The sequence below is a fragment of the Lepidochelys kempii genome, chromosome 9, assembly GCF_965140285.1.
Source record: "Lepidochelys kempii isolate rLepKem1 chromosome 9, rLepKem1.hap1, whole genome shotgun sequence".
In the NCBI taxonomy this organism is placed as follows: domain Eukaryota; kingdom Metazoa; phylum Chordata; order Testudines; family Cheloniidae; genus Lepidochelys; species Lepidochelys kempii.
Genome location: NC_136388.1, coordinates 1,642,827 through 1,659,759, shown reverse-complemented (window position 1 = coordinate 1,659,759; position 16,933 = coordinate 1,642,827). Strand labels below are relative to the sequence as shown.

Below are 16,933 nucleotides of genomic sequence, written 5' to 3'. Positions count from 1 at the left end.
GCCTTTTTATCAGGCTAAATATAAACAGCTCAAACAGTAAAATGCTCTGTTTTCACCTAAGAACATTTTTCTCACACACTGAACACACAACGTTTTCAGAAACAAACAAATACTCACTCCACATTTTGTAATGCTTCCACTAGCTGGGTTTTCTGATCAGGTGCCATGCGGGCAAATACAGTGCCATGCAACACCAGCTGAAAGACAACAGATTTCTTACAGCATTAGTCACAGTGCAAAATCTGCACATCCTCCAAAAGGCCAAACACCTGTCAGGTTACTAACCTTGGGCACAAGGTCCTGAAAATGCTCCAGGATCACTGCAAATGACTTTCCATTCATTGCAAAATGGTATTTAGTCAGCTGGAGGCCCTCAAGACTTTCATGGACCAATTTAATTGGAATATCCTGTATCAAAACAAGGAACTTTGGTGATTTTAGTCATAATATACTTACCCATATTCTTTATATTTCAAGACACTACACAAAGGACCAACAGAAGTAGTATCTTTGGAAATATAGCTTTAATAAAGGTTGCTGAGAATTTTAATTTGAGGTGCAGGAAACCTTGTAAGATTAAATCACACTTATTTAATAGCAAAAATTCTACGGTTTATTACACAGTTAATTATAAATAAATATTTTAGAACGAGCCCTTTAATAAAAACAGATTTTTGATGTATGAAAGTCGCCTGCAGCTGCAGCACCATTCTACCAGTAACACTTGATATTTTACTGCAGGTTGGTGTTTTAAAACGTAACGCAATAAGCGGAACTAGAGCATGCAGAGCCCCCGGGCACAAATGACATGGAGTCACAGGTCTCACATGTGAGGATACTGCTGTGTCTGGGGCCGGTCTCTGCAACTGGGCAGTGTTTTGCTGCTTTGGAAAGGTGGTCGTTCAGGACACTCCCCTGCAGCACTGATGACAAATGGGGTTTTCCTTAGCTGACTCAAATGGGAATAAGATCAAGCTCGTAAATGGAGGCAATTTAACACGGTATAATATATCTTGGGGTGGTATCTTTATGCAGGCCAGTGTTCAGTAAAGCTGTTGTCTTTGAGACAGGTTTCAATATATTTACGTTTTTCCCCCGAAGAGGACAAAACCCAGCACTTGAGTAGATCTGTTCCCTCAAGAGCAAAGTTCTGTTTCAATGTAATTTCATGATTTTAATGTGTGCACAGTGGTGTGAAGAGGAGAACAGCAGTATACATATTACTATCATTACAATCTCTCTCAGAGGTGTAGTTTACACTAAGGGCCTTAAAATGAGGCTGCTCTGCCACAGGTAAAGCTGATGGCTTCCCAACTACGCCGAGGGTTAGGATTTCGGTGTGCTGGCCAATGGACAGCTTCTGCAATAGAGAGGCACACCCTGCTGGCCAGCTGAGTGCATCTGAGCCAGATTTCCTCAGATGGTCTCAGACAATTTTTCCAGACTGAAAATGAATCAACTCTGAGTTTTAGTTGTTAATTAAATCAAGCAGAGTTCAGTGAAAGATCAAATCATAGGAATTTGTTTCTTGAAACAGTTTGCAGTTCTAAGCCAGCCCCACATTGTGAATGGCAGAATTGTGCTGTACTTATGGGATCGCATTTTGTTGCATTTTCCTTGGTAAGTTAAGTAGTGCATTTATTATGACTTGTACAACTATGTACTAGAATAATTTAAGGAAATGAAATAAGCGAACCTAGTATTAAACTCATGCTAACACTTGTCGAGATAAAGCAATGCAGAAATTACCTGTGAGTTAATGGCTGGTGATGAATTAGTGCGTTTTGTGAAGGTATCTGCATAATGCCAGTTTACCCTGGCAACTTGCCCATCCTTTGGAGGTAGTGCTTCAGCAATAATGACCTTATCCTGAGGTAGAATCATTCCACAGTCTCTAGCCACAGAGACAGCAGTTAACATGTTATCACCTGTTAAGCAAGTAAAGTAAAAAAAGGGTTTCATTAAACAAATGGCAATATAGATGATCATCAGGAAAGGATCATACTTAATTAAAACTTGCTTTAAATAGCAGGAGCAGCAGATCTGTCTCACTGGCATCAATTACTTCCTTACAACAATTAAAATCCGCAGACAATCATGATATTGTACCTCCTGGTATTTAGTCTTATTTAGTCTGCAGAAGAGAAGAGTGAAGGGGGATTTGATAGCAGCCTTCAACTGCCTGAAGGGGAGTTTCAAAGAGGATGGATCTAGACTGTTCTCAGTGGTAGCAGATGACAGAACAAGAAGCAATGGTCTCAAGTTGCAGTGCGGGAGGTCTAGGTTGGGTATTAGGAAAAACTAGGTTACTAGTCACTAGGAGGGTGGTGAAGCACTTAGAATGGGTTACCTAGGGAAGTGATGGAATCTCCATCCTTAGAGGGTTTTAAGGCCCGGCTTGGCAAAGCCCTGGCTTGGATGATTTAGTTGGGGATTGGTCCTGCTTTGAGCACGGGGTGGGACTAGATGACCTCCTGAGGTCCCTTCCAACCCGGATCTTCTATGATTATTAAATACCTACTATTATCCATTTCATTGTACTGGGGGGGAAAAGAGGGTGGGGGGACAGAGATACAGCCCTGACAGTCTTGTGCAGGGGTATACAGTTTGTTTTGGGGGTACTTAGGAAGCATGCATCCTTTTAAAAATATGACCCAAAGTGACTTATGCAAGGTCATATGAAAAGCAAGCCATATAGCAGGCAATAAAATCCAGGTCCTGACTCTTTGTCCCTGCATTTATATAGCACCTTTCATTCCAGGACAATATATAATTATTCAGGGGACACCATCACAGGGCCTAATAACATCAGCCACACTATCAGAGGCTCACTCACCTGCACATTTACCAATGTGATCTATGCCATCATGTGCCAGCAATGCCCCCCTGCCATGTACATTGACCAAACCAGACAGTCTCTCCACAAAAGAATAAATGGACACAAATCAAACATCAAGAATTGTAACATTCAAAAACCAGTCGGAGAACACTTCAATCTCTCTGGTCACGTGATTACAGACATGAAAGTTGCGATATTACAACAGAAAAACTTCAAAACCAGACTCCAGCAAGAAACTGCTGAATTGGAATTCATTGGCAAATTGGATACAATTAACTTAGGCTTGAATAGAGATTGGGAGTGGTTGAATCATTATAAAAAGTAACCTATTTCCCCTTGTTTTTTCCTCCCCTCCCCCCGCTCCTCAGACTTTCTTGTTAAACCCTGGATTCATGCTGGAAATGGCCCACCTTGATTATCATACACATTGTAAGGAGAGTGATCACTTTAGATACGCTATTACCAGCAGGAGAGTGAGGTGGGGGGAGAGAAAACCTTTTGAAGTGATAAACACCCATTTTTTCATGGTCTGTGTGTATAAAAATATCCTCACTGCATTTTCCACTTTTATGCATCCGATGAAGTGAGCTGTAGCTCACGAAAGCTTATGCTCAAATAAATTAGTTAGTCTCTAAGGTGCCACAAGTACTCCTTTTCTTTTTGTGAATACAGACTAACACGGCTGCTACTCTGAAACCTGATATAATTATATATGCACATTTCCACCTACTTGTGTCTCTGCGCTCTGCGTCTTGTGACTAATCCGCCAAACATTTTAAATTACAACTATATTTCTAGCTTTCCTTGCATAGCAGTTGCAGTATCATTCTAGTCTGCGCAAACCTCACAAAACTAACCCTGAGTGACCCACTTTGCTATTTCACAACCAAATCTTTTCCCTTTTCTCTTCCAGGGTAGTAATGTCAGTTGGTACGGTATCTTCTGTGTCTGAGTTTAATTTCTGCAAGATGTCCACTACCCATTTTCATAGGCAGCAGAAGTCTCAGGTCTACTCCATACCTACCAAGATGTAAAAGCTAGAAACAGAAATATTCCTGGAGAAACAATGAAAAAGAGGCAGATGGACAGACCACTTTTAACTCTACTGAAATACAGTGGAGCAGGAAGGCTTATTCAGAAGGACTACAGGTCAGATCAATTAATTCAATCAAAATAACTATCAATCAACCACAGGAACAAGCACAGAATCACCCCAGCATTGTTCACAGTTCACTCTTGGATATTATTACAGTAAGGTAGAATTTTGGTACATCTATACAACAATTTAATTTTTTTTCTTTTTTTCACCCCAAATAAATGCATAATTTTTAACAAATAGCACAACTCAGATTGATGTGAATTTCCATTGCATCTTCCTTCCAAGCATCTCAAAAGTGCTTTATACATATTACTGAACTAAGCCTCATACCCCTATACACCCCTCCTTTTACTGATGGGGAAACTGAGGCACAGATCAGTTAAACGACTTGTCCCAAGCCACACAGGGAGTATACAGCAGAATAAGGAACAGAATCTAGATCTTCTGGCTCTTAGTCTTGTGGGTTGTCACAAGATCATACTTCCTGTCCTCAGATACCAAAAGCAGAAATGTTATTGTCCCTTTCTCTTCTTGTTTCTGTACAATATCAAACTTTTTCTATACAAGAGAGTGAACTTGGACCAGAGAAACTAAATACAACTCAGCTTTGCATGCTGGATGTTAAATATAACAACCCACATGGACTATAGAACACATAGATGGGGAAAAAAGCATTATACCCTTTCAAAACAATACATTTATTTGTTCCCAAAATGTTGGATTAACTATATTCTAACCTGTGACCATGACTGTGCGAATGTTGGCTTTATGCAAGTCTTCAAGTACAGCCGGGGTTTCTTGCTTTAGTTTGTTTTGCATTATAATTAACCCCATAAAATCCATGTTGCTTTCAATGGCATCTCTGTAAGAACAAGGGAAATCATTTTCAGAAAAATTACAGCTAATTGGTGTAGGATGGACGTTTTTTTAAAACAATGTGACTCTGCTATTCTGGCAAAGCAAAGAGAACGGTTTTATTTTTAATCGTGAAAAATAATAAAAAGATTCAGCCTCATAAGTGATCTGAGAAATAATTTCTGTTCATTTTTAATTAGTTTATTTATTTAAGGAAAAATAAAACGTAATCACAAAAGTGGAAAAGAAGTCACTCATTTTGTGCAGTACCTGCATCTCTTTGAGGTGCGTCTCTCTGTGGGTACTTGTGCAGCTCTGGAGTCCTTGATAGGAGATTTTCTGTCTGTTTAGCCCACGCATCTGCACTGTACAATCTCGTGCCACGCACAAGGGCATATAGGGCTGCGCATTCTTTTACATTTAGCTGGAGATCCAAATCGGGGTGGGGGAGGGAGGGGCTGTCTGGGGAAGTTAGTTCCATTTTGTAAGATCAACCCTTGAGTAGCCAGTCATCGAGATATGGGAAAACTCAAATTACTTCTTGCCAAATGTAAGCAGCGACTACTGCTAGATCCTTTGAGAACAGAGACAAAAAGGAAGTACTTGATATTGAAAATGATCCTGGCCCACAGTGTTTCCTCTGTGTGGGATGTATTGCTGTATGGAAATAGGTGTCCCTGTAGAGTGAGAGCCAAAAAACAATTCTCCCGCTTCTAGAGAAGGGATTATAACTGCCAGAGTCACCATCCTGAACTTTTGAGACTTTACACATTTGTTCAGTCATCTTAGTTCTAAGATTGGTCTCAACTCTCTGTCCTTCTCTGGCATGAGAAAATACTTTGAGTAAAACCCTTTCCCCCCCGTGAGGGGATGGGACCAATTCTGTGGCTCCTAAATCATGGAGCGAGTCTACCTCTTGAATCTGTAGTCTTGTGAGAGGGGTCCCAGAAGAGGGAGGGGGAACAAGGGTGGGAGGGAGCAAGGGACACGAAGCGGATGACATAGCCTGATGTTAGAGCCTCCGTGACCCACGTGTCTGTTGTAATATACTGCCAGGCCTGTCAGATGGGAAAGGTGCTAATGGCAAAAAAGTGTCCAAAAGTGGTGGCAAAAGTTTGCAGCTTGCAAACTCGGAGGCGGGGGAGGAGTCAACCCTCAACCAACCCAAAGTGTTGTTTCAATGATAACTGGGTACTCACTGAAGGGGCTGGGATGCTCTTTTCCTCTGGAATTTGTCTCTTTCAAGAGGGTTCAGTGATTCTGTGAAATCCAGAGAACTGGACTCGGCACAGTCTCTGTGCAGTCTGAGACCTGCTAAATCTCCTCTTGTTCCTAAGAGATGTCATTGTGGCCCTGTAGTCCTTCAGCGAGTGCAGAGACTTGTCCACAGTTTCCAAGAAGAGCTTCTGACTATCAAACTGCAGGTCCTCAACAGTATTCTGAACCTTTCTTGGGAACCCTGACAGCTGGAGCCACAATGCCCTTTGCACGACAACTACTGTGGAGATGGTTCTGGTGGCAGCGTCTGGGGTACGTAAGGACACTTGGAGAGAGGTTCCAGCTAATAACTGACCCTCCTTAATGATGGCCTGGAAGTGCTCTCTATGCTCCTGTGGAAGATGTGCAATAAAGACTGCAAAACTGACTGATAGTTTGAAATATGAAATTGGAGAGTAACGGATGAATAGGCCTTTGGCCAAAAAGGTCTAATCTCTTCTGGTCTTTATCATAAGGGGTAAACCTGGAGTAATACTGGTTACCCTGCTCTCATTTATGGCATCCACCACCAGGGAAATAGATGGGGTATGGGAAAACAAAAATTTTAAGTCCCTGGTGGGGGGATATAATATTTCTTATCTACTTGTTTACCAGTTGGCGGGATGGTGGCAGGAGTTTGCCATACAGTCTTTACTGGATCCAGAAGCACTTCGTTAATGGGTAGCACAATCCAGGTGGGTGTAGCCAACTGTAAATTTCCAGGAGTTTGTGCTGTGAGTCTTTAACCTCCTCAGGAGGTTGCTGGAGGGTGTCAGCCACCTTCTTCAGAAGGTTCTGGAACTGGTGAAAATCGCTGGCCATCGGTGGTGACGGAGCCATGACTGCATTGTCCGGAGATGACGACGAAATAGGAGTGTGAGGGGTAGCCTTTGTCTGTCCTTGCCTCTTGTTTTTCAAAGGTCTCCTCATGTTGGGGGTTTGGTGGAGGAGACTGTGTAACTCATCTCCCAGTGCAATGGAGCCAGATGTCTGGCAAATTGCTACTTATACACTGCCCAAGAATCCCAGCATGTCCACTGGGGAGCCCACATAACAGAGGGGATGGTACCCAGGACTGATCCCACCATCCCTGATGGGGAAAGAACCCTTGTTGAAGTAGGGGTTCCTGTAACGATGTGGACGGAACCCCACACTGAGAGTGGGAGACTGACTGAATGTCTCCTTCACCCTCCTCAATGTCCTCCAATGGAGGGCCCCCCAATAGAAAACAGCAGAGAATCCTGTGGTACTGGGAAGCAATGGCAATCCAGACACCAGGGTCTAGGTACCAAGAGTTGTTCGGTACACATAAGCCGTGGGGACACCGACTTGCCTAACACTGACAAGTCCTGGCAGTAGCAGACTTCCTCCTGTGCGAAATGGGTTATTGATATAGCAGAAGTGGTGGATGGTACTGTTGATCTCGAGCATGTAGGCACCGGAGCCAAAAGTGTCTGGCACTGTGTCTTTGCTCGTGCTTATGGAGCCATGCGTGAAGGCACCATTAAGAAGTCTGATGTAGATGGTGCTGTTCTAGAGGAGTACATGCCCTGGGCCTTGCTGTCCTTCCACACAGTACCCCGGGGCCTGCTAGTGCCATGCTCCGAAGTGCTCTGGCATCTCCCGGCCCCCACTGGTACAGGAAGAAGAGTAATTCATGTCCACGGTACTGAGTCGAGAGGTCCAAGACTGACACTGCAGACTTAGCAGGGGATTGAGGCCTTTTGGGAGCCAGCTTCTTGTGGTGGGAGACCTGGGACAAAGTTGAAGGGGCACTGGGTCTGTCCGGAGACAGATGTATGCAGGGATCTGCTGACCTTACTCAGAAGCAGGTTGAAGGGAGCATTCCATCTTTGGAAGGTTCAATTTGGTCTCCCAATTCTTCTGTGCTCTAGGATTTGAAAGCCAGGCAGAAGTTACCCTTCTGGAACTCTCCCAAGCAACAGACACACTTAGAGTGGCCATCACTGACTGGGATAGCCTCCCAACAAGAGAGGCAGTGTTTGAAACCTGGCAAGGCAGGCATGCCAGCCAGGCCAAATGAGCTCCCGAGAAAAAAAGGGGGGGAAGAGAGAGGGAAATACCCACAACTCTCACTAGTGTCTAATTAATTCTATACTAACAGCAACTAACCAACACTAAACTAACTACAGATCAACTAAAAAACACCCTGAGGCACGCAAAAGGTGGGCACACTAGAGCCTGTCTCAGGCAGAGGCAGTAGAGAAGAAATGGAGGGCGGTTCACCCACACAGCCCTATATACTTGCAGTGTGCAGCACAGGGCTGTATAGACCGCGTCTGGGCCAAACGGACACTGCTAATGGAAAATCTCCAATCAAGGGCTCCAAAGGCATACAAACACCCGATGTGTGGCACCCACAGAGACAGTACTCGAAGAAGAATAAGAAACTTTTTTTAAAATATCCATGTCTAGCTTCTTCCCTGAGAAAAACTTTCTAAACTAAATTTTGGCTTTACAAAGAGCACATCTTATGGAATACTAAGTCATTAGAATTATAGCCAATTTTGTGTCTTTGTTTCAAAGCCACAACTTTAATTACTTTCCCAGGCAGCTTGCATGGAAAGGTGCAGGTAATAAATGAAAATGATCACAAAGCTCTGGAGATTTCTAAATAGACACATGATCTACCATACTTTCCATATTTTCTTCTGTCACTTTTGTGACAGAACAACATGGAAGTATGCAAGACACTGGCATCTTTCGTGAATGTTCAGTTACTTCTATTGATTCTTCCACATCTGAAGCATGGAATCTGATTCTCTATTCTGGTACATCAGCTTTGAGCTGCTGTAACTCCCTTACTCAAACAGGGTGCAGACCTTGTGCAACAGTGTGTAGACTCAGGTTCACAATCCCCATTATGTCTTCCATGTTTGGTTGTTGTGAGGAACACCATACCCAGTGACTCTTTAATGGACGCATTACCTTCTGTTACATAAATATGCTTATATCATCAGAGTGAAGAAAGTGGGGATTGTCATGTTGACCTGCATCAGATACCACAACACAACAGTTATGGTACATTGTAGTGTCAGGGCTGTTCGACACCACACACTTTATCACCAAAAGTCATTTGTTTGCTTTAGGCTTCTCTGCCCAATGTCCAGGATATCAACCCCACTGCACAGTACTGCAGGTGAGTAGACACAGAAGAAAGAGATAGACAGTAGATGTAATTTAGGTAAAACCAAAATAAGCAGCCTTCAGGCGATTCAAGTAGTACAAAGAATGTAAATAGTGCATGTTTTAGTATTAATTGTCTTAAATAAGTTAGTTCTCAATTAAAAGTAGCCCCTCTTACCTGTTAATATTCTGGGCTTTGTGCCATGAAAGTTTTGATTCCAATTTTCGGTGAGCAAGAGCGATAACTCTGAAGCCCTGCTTAGTGTAGTCTTCCAAAATGGTTTCAAAATCATCAGGAACTTTAAAAAAAAAAAAAGTCAATTACAAAATTATTAAAACCTCCCATACCACATCTGAACTCTATGAGAAAAGTCAGTTTATTCCTTTACCTGTTTCTTGTTTACACAAACTGGCAATCACCTCTGGGGCACCTTTCATGAAAGCATCCATTCTCTTCTCCCCTAGCACTCTTGCTACTACACACATGCGTTGCAAAGCAGAAGAAAACGGAAACTGACGTACAATTCCAATCTCATAACTGGCCTGTATAATTGATCAGAGACAACAAAGGAGGAAGAGTTGCTGGGCATATCTATCCCCTTTATTTATTTTTTTTAAAGCCATTTCCTCAGGAAAGGGAAAAATATTCACACTTACCGAGAGCTCAAATAGTTCCTAAAAAAGACCAAAAAAAAAAAAACAACTTTGTTTCTAACAATCTACTACAAAGCTTCATTTCCAAGCTGTATTTCCAGTGCTATTATCAGGTATGTATCATATCAGTAATACACCTGAAGAATATAATATGCCAGTTGCATCCACAAGATAGATTTTCAATTTAAATGGCATTGCATTGTAATTAGGCTTAATAAGTTTGATATTAATGTCTTGCATTTCTATAGTGCCTTTCACCCCAAATGATCCCAAAGCACTTCACAAATAGGGTGTAACAGTGAAAGGATGAGCCTGGCATCAGTAGATAAGAATTTTATTCCCAGCTTTGCCACAGCGGTGCTATGTGTCCCTGTGCCTCAGTTCTTCCACATGGGGAGAAAACTTACCTGCCTCACAGACGGTGGTGAGGTGTAACTCATTAGAGGCTGAGAAGCACTTGGGGTATGTCTATGCAGCAAAGAAACCCTGTGGCTGGCCCATGCCAGCCAACTCAAGCGTGCAGGGCTGTTTCATTACTGTGCAGACTTCCAGGCTCAGGCTGGAGGTTGGGTTCTGGGACCCTCTCCATAGACCCTTAGAGACTCATGGATTGAAGGTGCTAGAGAATTGCTAAGTATTATTCCTTATTGCTATAAATTCAGCGCTGTTATACGAATTAAAATGCAGACCCCTGTTGTGAAACATGGTACGAGTTTAACAATGCACTCCCAACTCCACTCAACACCTAAGGACAGGAAGTAAGCAGAGAATATTGCAGCTACTACATGGGGAGCATACAGAGGCAAACTAGTTACCAGGTAAGGGTACCTAATTGTTTCAAAAAGCATCATAGTATCTTTAAAACGACCAGAAGTGGTCAGAGCATCATCATACTGATGCATTAATTTGGTGTCAAAGGGAGTAGTGCATTCTACCCAATCACCAACTCCTGCAATACCCGAGTGTTCCCTAAATTTTCCCTTAGAAGTAGTGACCAGTCCTGTTCCTGTTTAGGATTAGATCTGCAGGACCACAATACATGGGGAACATGCATCCATTCTTAACTCCTCTAATAAGCTAAAGAACAAAATGCGTGCAGAACAGAGGTTTATATTTGCTTTGATATTTTGTACCATTTCTTGATTTGTGGCAGGTTTGGATTCTGGAAGAAGCTGTTTTGGAGGTCGAACCACGGTTGGCATTATTCGATTGTGAAGAGCTGTTTCCTCTTCAGTTGCTTCTTCAAGAATCTAAATGAAAACAACACCTAATTCACTTCTTTCATTAACTAACTTTACATCAGACAATTATATTTCTGAAAACAACAAAAATTCCAGTAGTCAACATCAAGAGCACTGATCTTTCTCAACAGGATTTCTATTAAGAATCAACAATATTAAATACCAATGAAAGAGCAGATAGACCAAGGTCCCTTCAAAAGTTTTAGCTAAAAAAGGGTGCACACACTGTGCCAGAAACTGACCCCACACTCCCAAGATTGGAGAAAAGTAAATTAGATATTAAGAATTCTTTCAGTTTCAATAATTTAGGTTTCAGTATGAGAAATAAGTATTTTTAAAACATGAGTTTCTGTGTTGACACACTCACTTTAGAGTGACACTCCAGTACTGTAGCACACCTAGGAATTTAAATCTTGCAATCTGAGGAAGCATATAACAGATCATATATCATATGACTATGTGACATTTCATATTATTGCACTTAGAAATGCTGATTCCCTTGAAAGAACCAGTGGACTTACCCATCCTATGGCTTCAAACATCTTTAAATCAAGCGGGTCCCCAGAAAGCACTCCTTCAATTTTTGTGAGTGAGTGACAAGTTGCCATGCAAGCAACAAACTGAGACTTCACCAGGCTCTCATTGCAAGCTCTATCTTCTGGAAAAAGGAAACTAACACAGAACACAGTAAAGCCAATGAAGTGATGATGTGCTTTGTGCGACGATAGTTTATTATGAGATAATTCCAAAGGGTTATATTAGCAGAACACTGGATACACAAGCCTTTTGAAGCGTATCCTTTCCACACAACACAGGGAATGGATTAAGACTCCAGGCTGAAATTTACAGTCGAGCCTAAGGGAGTTAGGCAACCAGCTCCTATTGAATTTCAATGGGATACAGGCATGTACACCCTTTAGGCTCCTTTGAAATCCCCATCCCCACTATGTAAGTAGTCAACCACCTCTGGTTTGATCACCTGTAACTTCACATGGGGCCTGTCTACACAGGAAGTAAAAGTGGGTTGCCTGAATCAAGTTCATGCTAACTCAGATAAAACAGCCTGACCAGCCAGTGATAATAAAGTCAAAAACAAGTGCATAGACCAAGCTCACAAATCACTTTGAATCATAGAATATCAGGGTTGGAAGGGACCTCAGGAGGTCATCTAGTCCAACCCCCTGCTCAAAGCAGGACCAATCCCCAACTAAATCATCCCAGCCATGGTTTGCATGGTTTCTGTGCTCTGTTCATAATTCCATTGTGGTTCCTCCCACCTCAGCTAGCTAACCCACATTTTAGAGCTGTGTGAAAGTGTCATGGACTTTTCACCAAGTCTTAATCACATTTTGATATGTACCCCTTTCTAGACACTTTTTTGTGCACATTCAGGAACAGAAAATATCGCAGTTTCTTTTCTACTTTATACAGGTTCTTCTATCATGCTCATCACTGTAGTCTCTGAGTGCCAGTTACAGATTTGCTCTCATATCAATCACAAATAATGAAACCAAACTTCTCTCCCATGCAAATATTACAGCACATTTGTCCTTACCGAGCATTTTCCACTCTTTGGATCCCCCAAAGATCTAAGCCATCTTCAGTAAGAGTGCCAGTCTACCACAAAAACAAATTAATAAAACAGTATCAACAGGGAAAGCCTTCAGAGCCGAGGCAGGCTCTGAAAAGTGCCAGTGGATACAGCAGAAATATTAGCAGAAAATGAACAAAGTTACACTTGAGCAGTAAGTGTTGCACTTTTCCTTCCAGCCAAAATACAGATTTGATATTTATTAACTGACCTTTACAGAGGAAAAAAAAAAGAGCACATTTCCTCATGGATTCTGCTGATAACTGCATATGGCTTTGTGGAAACATTCATTTTGTAAAACAGAATTATATGACTATGTCACTGGCCCAGTGCTATGTATTCACTGCTCAGTGTCTGTAATAAAAACTACAGCTATCTGTGCTCATGGGGACAGGATGGAATACACAGCCGCTCAACCCTCAATTATGTGAGCTCACAAGGCCTTTTGGAAGAGGAAATTCTTAAACCTTTAAGTAGAATTCTAAGTGAAAACGACAACAGATGGACAAAGGAGCAACAGCCCAAACTGGAGAGGGAGGGTCGGCACTAAACCGTTAGCAGTGGCAGTAGTTATTTATACAGCGTTAACACACCATTTTGAATACATCTGCCAAACAGAAATAAAACAGTTGTGTAGACAGTTTAAGGACAAAAATTTAGAGGGGAAAGAAGTTTGGATTAAGTACTAGCTGAAAGGAAGAGACAGACTAGCTGTGTTTACTTGCACTATTTATGACTTTTAATTGTGCCTATTCCTACAAAAGGAACAACCTTAAACGTATTAGCTTGGCCTTTCATTTTAATTAAAGTTAAATGAGAAATGAGGCCGAGCTACACAGTTGGAATCCGAATTTTCTTGAAGGTTGGGGGCCATCAGACAGTTTCAGTTTGGACCCAATCTCCACACAACACTTTCTTGGAACTATTGACAAAATAGCGTCTGGAGCTTTGAGAGTAACATTCCACTCACATTTTTAACTATTTGCTAGGGTTATTTCTATGTTTAGCATCTACCACCAACGAATTCACTTAGGATCTATAACTATTGGAATAGAAATTTTTTATTTTAACAAGTTAGCCCTTAAATCATGATTACGAATGCCACTGTATCCACAACTATAACTGCTGCTTTTTAAAAATTGCACACAACACTTCCCAGCCAATAACCAGCAAAAAAGAATTAAAATGTATCTAACCTTGTCAAAACACACGAGATTCAACTGGCCACAGATATTTATCCTCTGAGGACTGATGCAGAAGATACCAATCTTTTTCAACCGTCTCTGTGCATAAACGATCCCAGCAGTCATTGCAGCAGGAAGTGCAGGCGGCACAGTGATGGTTATAATGTCAAGAGACTCAATGATTATTATATGAGCAGGAACCTAGAGTTAAAGAAAGTACACTAAGTGAATAAAAATCCAGAGTTCAAAGGATTCACCAGTCTCTCCTTAGTACATTAAGTTTAAGGGAGTATTGGACTACAAATTTCAGAGGTGAAGCTCCTTTCATCTCTTCCTGGATTATCACAGGTAGCTTCTGCTGTGCTCAGAAAGTTAGCAAAACTTTACTTGCACAATACAATTTTAGCAATCTAGTACTAAAAGGTTTACACTTTTAAGCCTTTAGTATCTTTCCCCATACATTAGTTAAAAGTTAAAGTGAGTGAATAATGTGCAACAAATTTGATAAATTTGTATTTTCTATAATCTCACCAAATAATTTCTATGACTGCTCCTTGGTATGTAGCTCATTTCTGTGTAATAGGTTTTGCCTATGCAATAACTAATTCGTTTTGATTAGATATAAGTCACATGGTATCCTATTTCTTCTCTGGATCACAGTAACTTCTAGAATCAGTATTCTGGTGCAAATGCTTGTGATTATAAATTCAAATTTCACTTTCCTCTAATATTCCCTTAAATTTTGCTTTTTTGCTGAACATTCCTGTCAGTAAATTTGTCTGCCACAACATTCACAGAAAACAAATGCAGCCACAAAGGTTTCATTTAAAAATTAGACTTAGTATTTGCAGAAAGTTGTCTTGCACAAGCTCACCCAGCCCTACTAACAAAACACAGATCAGCCTCTACGGTTAAAATAAATTAGTAGGGTGATGGAGAGATGGTAACCATACCTCATTTAGTATGCTATTGACAACTGTGTAAAGAAACCCAACACCTGCCACCACCACAAGGAACAGCAGAAACATGTAGGCATCTCTGTAGAGTTTGAAGTCAGTTGGCTTTGGATACAGTATCGAATGAACAAGCTGTCCTTTTGATGTACTAAAGCCTATAATGAGAGGGATTTTAAAGTATCAGATTAAAAGTGAAAACAATGGCAATGTCATACAATAATACACCAAAAGCCTTTGAGAGACTAAAATCCTGAGCTAGTCTTTTGATCCTCAGATTTTGTACGTGCTAAACCTATTAGCATGCTGTATCTGCAAATTCTGACTTCCAGAATTGAATCATTAAAAAGATGAAGAGCAAATTTAGTTTTATCAGTGTTTCACTCAGATAGTCTTTATACTTTAGCTGCAATCCTGCACGTAGAACCGTTATTTACCCTAGAGTAACTGGTTCTTCAAGATTTATTGTCCACACAAACTCCACTCTAGGCATGCACGGGTTAATAAGCACGTGAGATTGGATTCTTTTTACATAACAGTATTTGTTGGGGCCATGCCTGCACTCCACCTGCCCTTGTATCCACCGTAGCTGGGTGGCCTCAGTAGCCACTCAGTTCCTTAATGAATGAGAATTCCAAAAGGAAAGGATTCTGAATTAGTGGGAAAGAAGCCATGGAATCTGTGTGGACAACACATCACAAAGAACCACAGTTACTGCAGGGTAAGTAACTGTTCTTTTTTCAAGCGATTGCTCACAGAGATTCCACTCTAGATGACTAACAAGCAGTTATCTCAAACCTGGAGGTGGGAAGGAGTCGTCTTATTTTCAAAGTAACAGCAGGACAGCCCTGCCAAAGTTGGCCTCCGATATGGAAGCTTGAACCAAGGCATAATTAGAGGTAAATGTATGAACTCAGCTCCAGAAGCTGCCTGTGCCCTTGTGGAATGGGCTCTAAAGTGACTTAGACAATCCTTGCTTGTTATCTGATACCAAGTCTTACTACAGTGCAAAACTTACTAGATAACCTGAGTGGAAATAGGTTACCCTCTAACCCTTTCTGCAGCAGGGAAGCATTGCCAGCAGATCAAGGGACATGATCATTCCCCTCTATTCGGCACTGGTGAGGCCTCATCTGGAGTACTGTGTCCAGTTTTAGGCCCCACACTACAAGAAGGATGTGGAAAAATTGGAAAGAGTTCAGCAGAGGGCAACAAAAATTATTAGGGGACTGGAACACATGACTTATGAGGAGAGGCTGAAGGAACTGTGATTATTTAGTCTGCAGAAGAGAAGAACAAGGCGGGATTTGATAGCTGCTTTCCACTATCTGAAAGGGGGTTCCAAAGAAGATGGATCTAGACAGTTCTCAGTGGTATCAGATGACCGAACAAGAAGTAATGGTCTCAAGTTGCAGTGGGGGAGGTTTAGGTTGGATATTAGCAAAAAGTTTTTCACTAGGAGGGTGGTGAAGCACTGGAATGCGTTACCTAGGGAGGTGGTGAAATCTCCTTCCTTAGGTTTTTAAGCTCAGGCTTGACAAAACCCTGGCTGGAATGATTTAGTGGGGGACTGGTCTTGCTTTGAGCACAGGGTTGGACTAGATGACCTCCTGAGGTCCGTTCCCACCCTGATCTTCTATAATGGAGTGTGGGCCCCACATGATAGCCCAAAAAGGGTAAATGTGGCCCAAGAGGCATTAAGTAACCTGACAGGTCACATCTGAGGGACATTTAGGTTTGATAAGCAATCCCTGACTGAGGATGGAGGCCAGCTGAGCAGGAGGGGGCTGGTATAAGGCCAATTAGCAAGGGCAGGAGGAGGCTGCAGCATGGAAGCCTGTAGTCATTCTCTGGGCTTAGAGAGGGAAAAGGAGAAAACAAGCGGAACCCCTGGGATCTTGGCCCTGAGGAAGGTGGTGCAGAAGGAAGTTTGGCAGAGGTGGAGTAGGAAAAGACTGAGGGAAACAGTAGCAAGACTTTGGCCGCTGACTCAAAGGTCTCTGAGCTGGAACCTGTAGTAGAGAGCAGACCCAGATTCCCCTATCAGCCACGGGGGACGTGTCACAGTCTGGGCAGTGATCTGGAAGACTGCCTGAGACAATTCTTACAGAGA

At 41.9% G+C, this 16,933-nt stretch overlaps 1 protein-coding gene across 8 annotated transcripts in view; it reads right to left on the bottom strand.

Annotated features, from left to right (window-relative positions):
• Nucleotides 1–16,933, bottom strand: part of ATP13A3 (ATPase 13A3) — a 137,119-nt gene that overhangs the window by 24,819 nt on the left and 95,367 nt on the right. For 7 of the 8 annotated variants that reach the window (XM_078854341.1, XM_073358999.2, XM_073358995.2 and 4 more), the window contains 12 exons: nucleotides 14,821–14,978; nucleotides 13,880–14,068; nucleotides 12,648–12,709; nucleotides 11,614–11,764; nucleotides 10,985–11,101; nucleotides 9,855–9,872; nucleotides 9,587–9,740; nucleotides 9,376–9,496; nucleotides 4,676–4,800; nucleotides 1,750–1,928; nucleotides 286–408; nucleotides 118–197 (listed from right to left, as the gene is read on the bottom strand). In XM_078854341.1, coding sequence (XP_078710467.1) covers nucleotides 118–197; nucleotides 286–408; nucleotides 1,750–1,928; nucleotides 4,676–4,800; nucleotides 9,376–9,496; nucleotides 9,587–9,740; nucleotides 9,855–9,872; nucleotides 10,985–11,101; nucleotides 11,614–11,764; nucleotides 12,648–12,709; nucleotides 13,880–14,068; nucleotides 14,821–14,978 — 1,477 coding nt within the window. The remainder of the gene's footprint in view (nucleotides 1–117; nucleotides 198–285; nucleotides 409–1,749; nucleotides 1,929–4,675; nucleotides 4,801–9,375; nucleotides 9,497–9,586; nucleotides 9,741–9,854; nucleotides 9,873–10,984; nucleotides 11,102–11,613; nucleotides 11,765–12,647; nucleotides 12,710–13,879; nucleotides 14,069–14,820; nucleotides 14,979–16,933) is intronic. The other variant, XM_078854340.1, reaches the window with a different exon arrangement.